The 13,125-nt window shown below is 25.0% G+C and overlaps 1 protein-coding gene across 7 annotated transcripts in view; it reads left to right on the top strand.

The window, feature by feature from the left end:
- Positions 1 to 13,125, top strand: part of LOC145849251 (uncharacterized) — a 46,016-nt gene that overhangs the window by 23,363 nt on the left and 9,528 nt on the right. For 6 of the 7 annotated variants that reach the window (XM_082954394.1, XM_082954393.1, XM_082954396.1 and 3 more), the window contains exons 15-23: positions 1,522 to 1,695; positions 2,965 to 3,127; positions 3,718 to 3,892; positions 4,927 to 5,082; positions 6,587 to 6,686; positions 8,291 to 8,417; positions 9,841 to 10,068; positions 10,163 to 10,272; positions 12,953 to 13,066. In XM_082954394.1, the coding sequence (XP_082810520.1) occupies positions 1,522 to 1,695; positions 2,965 to 3,127; positions 3,718 to 3,892; positions 4,927 to 5,082; positions 6,587 to 6,686; positions 8,291 to 8,417; positions 9,841 to 10,068; positions 10,163 to 10,272; positions 12,953 to 13,066 (1,347 nt within the window). The remainder of the gene's footprint in view (positions 1 to 1,521; positions 1,696 to 2,964; positions 3,128 to 3,717; positions 3,893 to 4,926; positions 5,083 to 6,586; positions 6,687 to 8,290; positions 8,418 to 9,840; positions 10,069 to 10,162; positions 10,273 to 12,952; positions 13,067 to 13,125) is intronic. The other variant, XM_082954392.1, reaches the window with a different exon arrangement.

Genomic DNA, 13,125 nt, shown 5'->3' with positions numbered 1-13,125 from the left:
TTAGGCATAAAAAACCTGGAAAACCTGGAATTTTGAACAAAAATCACTGAAAAAACCTAGAATTTTAACAATTTTCACATAATCAGTAGTAAAATTTCAATTTGACTTCAAAAATCTATCATATAAATGAAAAATTTTGTCATCATCCAAAATTTATTTTTATTAAAAAACATATTTAAAGTAGCTTTACATTATCTTTTCAATGTTTTTATACTATTTAACACAGTTTCTTACCTTAGACTTAAATTTAAACTAAAAATAGACCCAAAAGTGTGTACTTTTAAAAACCTGGAAGAAATTTGGAAAACGTGGAAAAAATTTTGAAAAAACAAGTGGCAACCCTGTTTATTGTTAGTTGTTTTTAAAATGTGGCCTGATGGCGTAGGGTTCCTAATAATTTTCTTTGCGTTGAATGTTGCATGATCGAAACTCAGTGGTCGACACATATACATAAAAACAATCTAATTTTCCTAAAACTTCTTAATTACCAACTTCAGCGTAGTTTAAAAAAATGTTGACACGTCAAACATATTTAAATAAGGTTTCATTAAAATAAATATGCGTTTGATAATCCAATATCTACAGAGTTTTTTATTTAAATATACTTGTGCATAACTTTTAGTAATCTCAAAACCACTGTTGTAAATTATTTCAACAAATTAATGTTCTATAAATAAAAATGACGTTTTTTAGTAATTGAGGTTTGTTAAAACTAATATTATTTTGTTTTTTAATTTCTAATAACGTTTAGTTTTTTTTTTGCGTGATGAAAAAAACCATTACTAAACAATTAGTTGGCATTTTCATTTTTATTCATTGCAAGCAATGCAATCTGTGTTATACTGTGTCAGATTGTTACAAACTTAAGGTATTAACTGGTTAACTGGAGTTAGGATTAATAATAAATAGATATCAGATTATTAATAGATTAATAAATCGTTATCAGGGTTTCCCAAATGGGTGATGTCGCCTATGTGGGTGATTATAGTAACTCAGGTGAGAGAGTCAATTTTAAAATTTTTTGGCAGAAGGGGGCGATTAATAACTTGCATTAGGTATTCCTGGGTTTTTTATTATGAAAAAGAAGTGGAAAGCCGTGATCTATATCAGTATAAATTAAAAGTTTCTAATAAAAATGAATTATTAAGTAAAAGTTTTTTGCTAACTTTTAATTAAGTAAGTTTTGTTTAATTATTAGTTTAACACTAAAACTGCCTTTTTTTAATTAGCTGGAAAAATACATTTTTATCTCAAGTTTTTGTTTAGTGCAGTACTTACAAATTTAATTTTTTATAGTAGTTGTTACACTAGTATATTTGCTTAAATTTTTTGATCATTTTAAATAATTAATTAAAACGAAACTTATATTATACATCTAATGTAGTTTATATTAAATGTTACATCATTAGTTTGTTCCAGTTGTTTCGTTTATAATAAAATACTATATTTTTAATGAAATATTGTTTTTTTTTAATTTGATAATTTTAGTTTGTTTTAATATATATCAATATGTTTTCATAGGATATATCTTCATATTTGCATGGAGTAGAAAATAATGTAAGTCACCTTGAAAATCAAGCTGAACTTCTTGATAAAATTTGTAGAGCTAGTTTTAAGCTAGCTAAAGAATCTAACAGAAAAAAAGTAAGAACGTCCAAAACTAAACTTTATGGAAGATACTTCAATATGTTAAAAGTAAGTTATTAGTTTTGTCACTAATTATTCAAGTTGTTAACTAAATTTTATTGTGTTGAAAAAGATCCATGTAATATTGACAAGTGTTTTTTATTCCTAGTGTATATATTGTACTAAGATTATATCTATTTATGATAATAGATTTTAAAAACTAGTTGATAAAAATCATACAAGTTTTCTAAAATCAAGTTCTTTTTGAAGTTAATAAAGCAACTTAACATACAAATGACAACTGATACAGCATGTTTTTAAAGTTCATTAAAGAAATAAAAGTCAATGAAAATGTTTTTAAACTTTCATTATTTTAAATCAATCTTGAAAATACATGTCGAAGAGACATCGGTAATACATGTCTTCTTGTTTTAGAAATAAAAGTTATAATGCAAAATAAATATTTTTCAAGTACTAAGGACATATGGGAGTAGACACGTTTTTTACAAGTTGACCTCATTTAAAAAATCTTTTGAAAGGTGCGATCTATACTTTTTTATCTTTTTTCCAAAGTTGCACTTCTTACTTGAACTTATTACAAGTTAAATATTTTATTTAAAATTTATCATCTCCTAAATTTTCAAAGCAATTGTTGTGAAACTTTCTCAATCTAATTTTAACTTAACGATTAATAATCATGTTGTAGGATATGATTTTTTTAGCTCGTTCATATTTTATTTTAATTTGCTTTCAATGTTCACATATTTACATATCTAACAACATATCCGTAATTAGTTACAATACGATTTTTCTTATAATGCAAGAAGAACTTCCTCAAAATTTAAGTTGTAGTTCCTAAATATAGAGTTATGAAGTTCATTGTGTCGTATTTCATTAACTAGTACTATTATCTTTACAGATCTTTAAATTTTAAAAACAAATGATTTTAAAAACTTAAGGAATTGTTCTTCAATTAAGAAATAAAGAAGTATAACATAGGCCTTGTCTTTTTAAAGCTCTGAGAAAATCGGTATTTTTATTTTTCCCATAAGTTTTATTGAAGACGTTTTAGTAATTTTACTGTTAAATTTAGTATGTTCTATAAAACAAAGTTTCTAAGTTTTTAATGTGAGCTTTCAAATAAAGAGCTAATGTTAATTTATATGAAAAAATGCAGAACTCCTCCACTATATGGCTTTAAGTTATATTTCATAATACATTATGTAAACAATCATAGTTTTAGTTTGTTACTATTTTCTAGCTTAAAAAACTACTTTAAAGGTTTTTTTCAACATAGACAAGACGTGTACTATATTAAACATTTTTGATTGTAAACAGAAAACTGAATCAAGTTTAGATGAAATAAGTGAAGTAAATCGCACATCTTTTGTTCCTCACGACCTTCACTCTAACAACTCGTCTTGTAAATTAAGTGAAGTCTCAACTCTTCACTCATCAGAAGCCACACCTAACAAAGAACTTGATTCTCCATTTACTAATGGTTAGTCAAAAATAACAACAGTTCTTATTTTTACATTATGAACCTTTTTTTCGATGAATGTTAAATTGGTAATAGGTATAGCAAGACATTTTCCTTATCGAAATTAAAATAGTTACTTATTCGATTTAAATAACATTTCTTACTATATGTTATAGTTTTTTTATACCTTACATAACATTAGTTTTAAAGCGTATTATTAAAATTTAACGCAACTCATACGTTATAAGTTATGCTAATTCGGAGATTAAAACACTTAGAGACATAAAAAATTAAAAACAAATGTTATTTTAAATATAGGGTTGCCAAAAAAACTGGAAAAACCTGAAATTTGAGAAACTTTGAAAAAAAAAAATTGAATAAAAATAACTAAAAGACCTGGAATTTTAAACAATTTTTGCATATTGAATAGTAAAATATTAATTTTACACTAAAAATCTACCATATAGATTAAAAAAAATTGTCATCATAAAAAAAATACTAAAATCACATTTAAAGTAGCTTTACAGTATTTTTCAATGTTGATATACTACTCAGCACAGTTTTTAACCTTAAACCTTTTCGAAATTTTTAATAGTATCGAAATATTTCAGTTTTAATAGAAGATGCATCCGTTAGCAGTGGAATTGATGTCAGAAGTGACATTAGATCTGTAAATTCTATAGATGTAAGGTCTACAAGTAGTAATCCTTCTGTTATAGAAAGCAGATTTAAACTGAGTGAAAAAAATATCATTAGTGACTCTTCAATAAGTCAAAATTCTAAACGGTTAGCTCATTAATGCTAAATGTGTTGTTAACTATTAACAATCTAAAAAAACTACAATGTAGTTGTATTTATTACTTTAGTTATTGAATTTGTAATTTTTAAGCTGTTAAAACAGTTAAACAACTGCTGGTCAATACTATTCACCTTAAGATATTAAACTAAAGATTAAATGAAAAAGATTAAGAAACTTATTTAAATTTAGTAACTTACACATGTATAACATCAAAAAAGGGTTGTGTAGCTTATACAAATTTTATTTAGTTCATATCAATAAATATTACTTAGACACATACTTCTTTTTTTATCTAAAACAAACAGTTTAAAACGTGTAACCATTTTTCCCATATATAAAAAGTTTTAAGTAAAATTTGTTTTACTTTCTATTCAAAGCAATCAATTACCAAAAACTGTTTACACAGTACTTAACTTTTTTTTTGTGAAAAAAAAGCCAATTATAACCTTCAAAAGTAAAAAAATCCGAGTTTTGATAGTTTTAAAGCATATATTTAGACAACTTTAAGTTATGAGTTTTTCTCGTTTAAGTTTTTTTTTTAATATATCCTTATCTTATACTCCTTTTTTATTCTTATGCAACACATCTTTTTTTAACGAAAGTTATATATATTGATAACTAAAATAATCTTTTAATAGACTATAAACCTAATTTTACATGAACTACTCCAAAGACCTTATTTTTGTCTTATTTGTGACTTTAGCTTATACTTAAAAATGTAGCTTCACTATAACTTGATAAATATAGAATTTTTGAAACTACCTGTAATTGTTATTCTAATTAAAAAAATAGATTTGTTTGTGTTATTTTTTCTGTTTTGTTTCTTTCTTTGTGCGTTTCAATAATAATAGTTATTTATACGCAAATAACTTTACAAATACCTATCAACTATACAAAAACATTTTATATTGATTGGTTTAAAATGTTTGTTAATAAATAATCAAATGTTTTAGTTATTTTTTAGTTCGTTAAAACACACGTGGAGTGTTGTACCAAATCAAGTTTGTTATATACTTTTCAGATCAATCACACCACCGCCTAATCAAAAAGAAATGCTAAAGCTGTCGAAATTTGTTCCTGCAACTCTATTCAACAAAACACTTAATAACAGACCTATGAGAGCAACACATGAAGTTGAAAGAAGAAAATGGAAAAATGCAACGATGGATGCTCCAAGGTAAGTTTGTGTATAATAAACAGCTACAATTGTACTGATATCATAAAACAAATTTATTTTTGATAAAAAATTTTAAACATATGGTCTGCTACTTAACTGTGTTAATGTGGTGTTGTTACTTAAGTAAAACAAAAAAAAATTCAACTAAAATTTATTTCGACAATTTTCATCGGTGTGTAATTGCAATGATTTTTTTAATTTTATAGCTTTTATAGTTAAATCAAAAGTAATCAATGTTACAAATCAAGCGTAAATAATTATATAACAAATGATTAACACAGTTAAGTTTTAAAATACAATAAAATTAGCTTAACTAAATAAAGAAACTGTATTATCAAAAATATTTTGTTTGCATAAGTTTGGCTCGTAAATATGAATAAATAGAACCTTAACTTTGAACAGATCAAAAACATAACTTTTTAACATTTTTTCTTAGAGCAAAGAGTTAACTTTTTTTTATACTAATACTTGATTCTCTTTTTTTTTTGCACAAACTAGATTCGTTATCAAATATTTTAGCTATTGATGATCTATTCATAGGGAAACGGGTCAAAATTGCACGAAGACAAAATTACACGAGGGGACTAAATTGCATGAAGGGTCAATTTTCCATGAAGACGGTTTTGCACGAGAGAAAAGAAATATACATATATTTATAAAACGAAAAAAAAAAACTAAAACATAAATTAAAAAAAAAGTTCTTAACCGAGGGTAAGGGTTAGGAGTAACAGTGATAGTAAAAAATAATAACAATATAAGTTACCGAGGGTAAGGGTTAGGGGTAACACTGATAGTAAGAAAAATAAATTCAACCCGTGCAAAAATCTCTCCGTGTAAAACTGTCTGCTAGTGCAATTTTGACACCTACCCATTCATAGCGTTCATAGTTTCAATATTAACAGATTTGGCTGATTAATAATATGATTCAAAACTCAGTTCGGAAAACGTTTATTTATTCTTGTTACTTTGTGTAAAAAGTATAATTAATTAAAAAACTATTTTTTTAAGAGTAATTGGTTGAATTAATGTCGAAAAAAATTGTTTTCCTCTCAGGAAAAAATTAATCAAACAGAAATTAATTTCAACATTATTATAGTACTCAGTTATCACAAAGGTTCATGAAATTATAAACCGTTTATCAATCTCATTGTTACTTAAATTTTTTTATTGCTTAACTATTTTAATATTAAAAATCTTTGACAAGTTTAATCATTAATTCAATAACTAAAAAGAAGTTTTTACGTTTTATATCACTATTTTTTTACACATGTTCTTTGTAAGTAATCTTTCTAAACTTTTAAAACTTAAATTAAATTAATGTATAGTATTTTTTTACTGTAGTATTAACCTTAAATTTTCACTTATCAAATAACTAATAAGTTATACTTCATTATCACATCCACATAAACACTGTTTTTTTTATTGTTTGTATTTTAATTACTATAGTTAGTTGTTTATGTTTTATTGTGAGTTTCGGAAATCTAATATATTAACTAATTTTTAGGCAACAAATGAAAGGGTGGACCGAAGCTTCCCTTGACAACAAAAACTCACCAATGCAAGAGCATCATGAAAATATGCTCATTTCCAGACAAAACTCTAAAGTTTGTCTTAAAGTTTTGTTTTTAACACATTTCATTTTAAATCGTGACTAATAAGTTTATTAATACTTATTTTACTCCAGGAAATTAACTTCTAATTTGGTTAAAAAATTATTAAGTTTATCTAGATTATTTGGATTACCCTGATTTTTAATTTCTTACATTTAGTACTGATTAAACTTAAAAATATGTTGTGAATTGTGTTTTTGATACGAAAATCTTTGGAGACAAACGACCAATGATATAAGTTGAAATGGACATAATACTAGTTGTTAATTTAGTTTCTTTTGGAACAGTAAACTTATATCATGTTTCGTATATCTTGTAACAATTACTTTTATAAATTTTAATTAAATTGTTTTAAGTATGGTCTGATTTATTTTGTTCAACTTATAGCTTGAATTTTTTGACAAATTAGTTTGTTGTTTTTATATATTTTTTAACAACAAGCACACAAATTAATTTTTGGTTTGAGCTGTGGCAAGGACACTTCCATACTGAAACTTTGACATATACACAAAAGTATATTTTGCAAAATTTTAGAATCAGACTGTTTTTTGTTTAAGTAAGTTTTTTAATTTTTTATAACTAAGCACTTAGTTTAGTATTTTATGTAACAAGTTTATGTGTATGGTTTAGCTCTTTACATATTTTTTTCAATATTATTTAAACTTTAAAAATAAGTAAAAGCAGATTATGTTATTTATTTTTTTATTTTAAAGATTTCATAACAAATAATAGGAGGAACTATTTTATAAAACAGATGTATGGTTTACTGTATTATAATTGTTATTAAGTTTGTAAAGTAAGTAGAAGATATTTTTTTGCTTTTTAATTTAAAAAGAAAAATTTATGATATGGGAAAGTATTTAATAAGAGGTAAACCGGTGAGAAAAAAGTATATCTAGTTCAGTGCAATTTTTTTAATAATTAAATTTTTAATATTTATGTCTACATACCAGTAATTTATTATTACAGTTATATTTCGCTGAAGTACACATTCTGAACACAGCAGCTACTCAATAGAAAGTTTGTAGCTAAGAATTACTAGTATAAATAAAAAAGAAACCTGACAGAAAGTTTTTATTCTGGTTCAAAAATGTGTACTGAATAAAAAGTGCGTACTAAAATGCGTACTTGTCAAAGTATGTGTACTTAAAATACGTACTTATCAAAATATGCGTTTTCAGAATTCGTATTTAACTGGAAGTGCGTACTTAAAACGCGTAAATAACAGGAAATTAAAAGTAAGGCTAAACTTACAAAATTTTGCCAAGGCAACCCTGATGCTAGTAACAGCCGTTACTTATACGTTTTATGCCTTTATAAATCATGCCAGTTTAGTATTGTAATACATATTGATCTTTTTGGTTTTGTAAATCCAAACAATACTAGTTATACAGTTATCTTAATCCTTAATAATTTTAGAGTCTTCCTTTACATTTGTAAAACTAGTTTTCCAAAGAAATCCTACATGAAGAATAAAAACTTTTTTATTATATTTAAAATTTAGTACGTTGTAAAATAATTTGTAAATTATTTGATAAATTTAATTGTTAACTATAACAAGTAAGGCTTTTAATAATTTATGAATTAATTTTTTGCAGTCAGCTATTTATTCAACTGATGAATCATTGTCGCAATTATCAGTTAGATCTTCTTCGACAAACTCTTCCTCCATCAAAATAAAAACTGGTCCTGAAGTTCTGTTTAATCAAGACCACAACTCGCAGTGTAAATATTATATTAGTATAACCATGTATTGCCAATTTTATAAATGTTATATTCAAAATATATGTAGAGTTGCATTTAAACTGATATCTATTATTTAATCTTTTTTAACATGTATACATATGACAAAATAAATTTTATAATTGGTCTAAAAAATTTTCCTTAGCTTGACTTTCTTACAGCTGAAGTAAAAGTTTTTTTTTTCATATCTCCAACTTCTTACAAAAAAAAGAAAAATCAAATCAAATATAATAGTCATTCTCCATTAAAATAAAGGTACGCAAAGTAAAAATATATATAGCAGGTGTATAAATCATAGGTTTACTAAGATTTAAATGTTAATCGATTTAAGCATGTTTTACTTGAATTTTATATAGCTCAGGTAAACTGAGTTTCCACTCTGTCAGATTAACTTAAATTATTTGTGTTTAAAATTTTTGCAAAGTTCAAGCTAGTTTTACCTTTTTTTTTTCTGTAAAACTTAGTCTAGTTTTTTGGTTTCATTAAAATTTAATTTATAACAATACAAATTCTTACCAAAAGTTTTAAAGGGCCACATCTCAAAAACTTATTTATAATTAAAAAAAAAATTCTATTGAAAAAAATTTGTTTTTTATAAAAAATTAATATTTATTTTAGCTATATTTCAAAAAATAATTATATATTCAAAATAGAAATATTGCTATGTCAGTCTAATTAATGAGATTTTATTTGTATTTAAAGAGATAGTTCGGAATTATTGTAATTTGAATTGAAGTTAACCCATTTTTAATTATTATTTAGTATTTTTTTTTCTAATATTTTAATTTTTTTACCTTGCAAGCTACCGATAGTTAAATATTTCTTTTTATTAAAACGTTCAAAGTTAATATATTGTTGACTTAAAATACACGAGTTGCTAAGCTGTGGTCTGTGATCCTTAGCTCTAGATTTTAAGTTTACTAAACAGTAAGTTTTAAGAAAACTTGTCAGACATGTTGTTCACTACTCATAGGGTAATATACATTTGCAAATATTTTGATGACTTACACAGTCTATAATAGCATATTCAGATTTTTCACTTAACAAAACTAAGATTCTAAGCTAATTTGTAACTGTATTCACATACTTTAAGTTTCTACTAAATGTTTGTATAATTTGTTTAGCTTTCTTAATGTTTAAGGTACAAAATACTAGAGCGCAATTTTTCTGCTTGACCATTTAACTCAGTTTTTGTAGTGAGTCAGGCTATATTTATTTATTTGTTTTTGCTTTAAATAATGGTAAACTAATCTTTTAAAAATAAATGAACCTTTTGCTTGTAAAAAATACAAAAATTTGCAAAACATGGTAATTTTTATATTTTACCGCTAAGTAATAAATGTTTAATTTACTCCTAATAAATTGACAAACTGCTCTTTAGATAGTAATTCAATTATTTTTGTAGCTGAAAACCGTGGCTATGGTTTTAATCCAGAAAATGCTATGCAAGACAAACCGGCTCGCCCCAACCAACTCAACTTACCCAATAACTATTCCTCTATAAACCATCCGCCTTCGCCGCTCATAGAAGTTTACAACGTTCCCCTCGCCTCTCCCAAGTTTAATTCGATGCAACAGTTCGCAAATTCTCCTCACGGCTATGTTATCAGCCAAGGAGGATACCCAGTACAAGGTTAGTTGTAAAATAATCTTAAAAAATTGTCTTGATTTTGTTATAAATTTTTATTTTAATTAAAATCTATATAAAATCATTGTTGTTAAAACAGGGTATCCAGCAATGCAACCTTCTGATCATCCAATTGTTAATATGCAGCCGAATATCTTCAATGGAAACTTCTACAAAAACCAGAGTGCAAATGGATACCCAAGCAGTAACGTATGTGTCTTTTTTAATTTTTTTTAGAAAAAAATATAATTTTTTGATTGCTACATTTGCAAACCTTAAATTTTCCTATGTTAGTTTGAATAAAAACTATTTTTATTTTATTATTACCTAAAAATTTATTAATGCATTTTCCTACAAAAGGATATAGTTTAATTTATTTGTATTTAACAACGCAAATACTGTTTTACGTACGTTTTAAATTTAGTTTTTCACAAACTTACGATCTTATAAAAACTATTTATTATAATATTATTGTAATTTACTTTAGCAGTATTTCATCATTACAGATCACCCATTTTTCAGTATATTTATAAAGGTTTAACTAATGTTACTTTCAGAAATTTTTGTTTCTAGCTTTTAGAACGCAGCGATAATTTCTAAAATTTGAAGACTTCTTTACCAGTTTAATTAGAAGTTTAATTTATTTTTTTGAACGTAGTAAGATAATTTATTTAATGTAATTTTACCAATTTTTTAGAAATTTGAAAAGTCTGAAAAAGTTCCGTAAAAGATTTTTTTTTTGAAATGTTTTACAAGGACTTGGTGTGGTTGTTGAGATTAACAGTCTAGTCTGTATCAGTTTTCTCTCTGAAAAGAGCCGCAAGTTTTTTGATATGTGTTTCTGTATATATTTTTCAGCTTTAGTCTAAGGGTTATTTTTTTGAGAAATACCAGTTTGTATTTTTTTAGTCTTTAGTTAATATTTTTACAGTTTTTTTTTCTAGAAATAATTATTAACATTCTTAATTTTATTATACAAATTACGTTTAGTTTTTAAGTAAGGTGTGCATTTATATAAAGAGTTTTAACTGACTATACTGTTTTATTTAGGTAGTAAACCTTGTTTGTTTAAAGATGATAAAATCAGTTATAATTTGTTTTCGATAAAATGATAAATGGAATTTAGGAATTGTGAGTTTAGCATATTTTTAGATGTATAATTACAAAATAAGATTCGTATTTTTTAAAGAGTTAAAACGCTATATATTACCAAAGCCTACTGTCAGTTACATAGTTCTGTTCTTAAAGTATGCAGTTTAAATAAGTTTTTGGTGTTTTGGCAACAATTAAAAACAATTATCTGGAAGTATCAACTATTTAACTTGTGTAATAAGTTTGTTACTTTACAATTACAAATTTTGAAGTTAGCTGACAAATTCTTTCTTAAAAAAATTTAAAATCAAATCTTAAACGTACAAATCCAAACACAGTTGCGACATCGATAAGGTACGCACCTTTAACTCAAACAAAAGTGTGTACCTTATGCGAAATGCGTACCTCAAAATTTTACCCTTTTATTTCTATCTAATAAATAGTATATAGTAATTTGATAACTATCAAGTATGTTTTAAAGTTATTTTATCAAAAAAAAATGTGTTAATTTAGTTTTTAGTTTACAAAGAAAATATTTTTTGCCATTTAAATTCATTTATTAAATAGAGTATTATGAAAATTTTGATTTAAAAAAATTTAAAATTTTATTTGTTTTCAAACATTATTGCATAGCTTACGAAGGTGCGTAACTTATCGATGTATTTTTCAACGTGCCCAACTTTGATAACTTTAGTTTATGGCATTAAGTTATTGTTATTTAAATAACTTAAGAAAATGAGTAATGGAAAAAAATTACTGTATATAAACTCTAAAAATTTTATTTACTTCTTTGGTTACATAGAAACTTTGAATCTAAGGTCATTGACAAAAATAATATGAAACATACTTAATCAACTACTTTAAACTAATTTAAATCAGGTTAAAATATATAAGCTACTGGTGAACTTTATTTTCTTACAACTTTTTTTTTTAATCACTAAACTTTAAGATATTTTTTTGACTGTAAGATTATCTTACAAGATTCGATAAAACTAATTAAACCATTTGAAAGGTAAAATGCTATAAGAGTAGTTGGAAAATTCCTTTGTTTTACAGTCAAAATACGTCACTGCCCTAGTTACAGCTCAGTATCATAGACTTTGTTTTTTTATAAATTGTAATTTCAGTTAATTGAAAACTTATAAACACTCGAGTTTACTCGAATTTTTTAATATGTAAGTAAGTTCTTACACAAACAAGGTGTTTTCAACTGTTATTTGATAAACCGAGCTTATTTTGGGTTTTAAGCGTGCGTTTTACTTAAACAAAATAAAATGTCAAATTTGTTACTCAGTGACCAATATGTTAACACTTTTAGACTGTACCAACAAAAAATAACTATAAGTTTTATTATCTTTTAACTTTATGTTATGAGTTTACGATGGCTATGGCTGCATAACTTAATTAAATTGCATAACATAGGTAGTTGTTGGCCTTCCAAAACAGTTGTTGATAACCGTTTTGCGTAAATAAGTCTAACTATCCATTTTTTTTAAACTTAATTGTCCTGTTAAAAGCAAAATTTAAAAAACATTGATAGAAGTTTAAAGTGTTAATGATTTGCGAATGTAATAGTACTGTAGCATTGGTCTCCTGAGTAAGAAATAATTTTCTACAACAAACGCTTTATATTGACATTTGAAAATATTCAAATACCTTTTTTATCGTTGTACATTTAACATAACACTTTGTCTGATTATTTGTCTTTATAAAACTAAAACCTATCACCATATAACATAAATTTAAAAATATATTTATAATTATAAAATAGATTAAAATGTTACTAAAACAAAACTAGCAGTCGCATGAAAATGATGATTCTGACTTGGAATCAAATTTGGAGTGGGCACCATCACTACATGATTACAGCAACAGAACAAGTGTTGCAGAAAGTGGTAAAAAGAGAAGAGAGGTAATAGCATAAAAATATTATCATATTGAATGTTATAATCAGTTTAATTGACATACATA

This window comes from Thalia democratica, chromosome 1 (assembly GCF_965202585.1).
Source record: "Thalia democratica chromosome 1, ktThaDemo2.hap1.1, whole genome shotgun sequence".
Taxonomy (NCBI): domain Eukaryota; kingdom Metazoa; phylum Chordata; class Thaliacea; order Salpida; family Salpidae; genus Thalia; species Thalia democratica.
The sequence above is the reverse complement of the archived record's forward strand: the minus strand, read 5'-3'. Positions and strand labels throughout refer to the sequence as shown.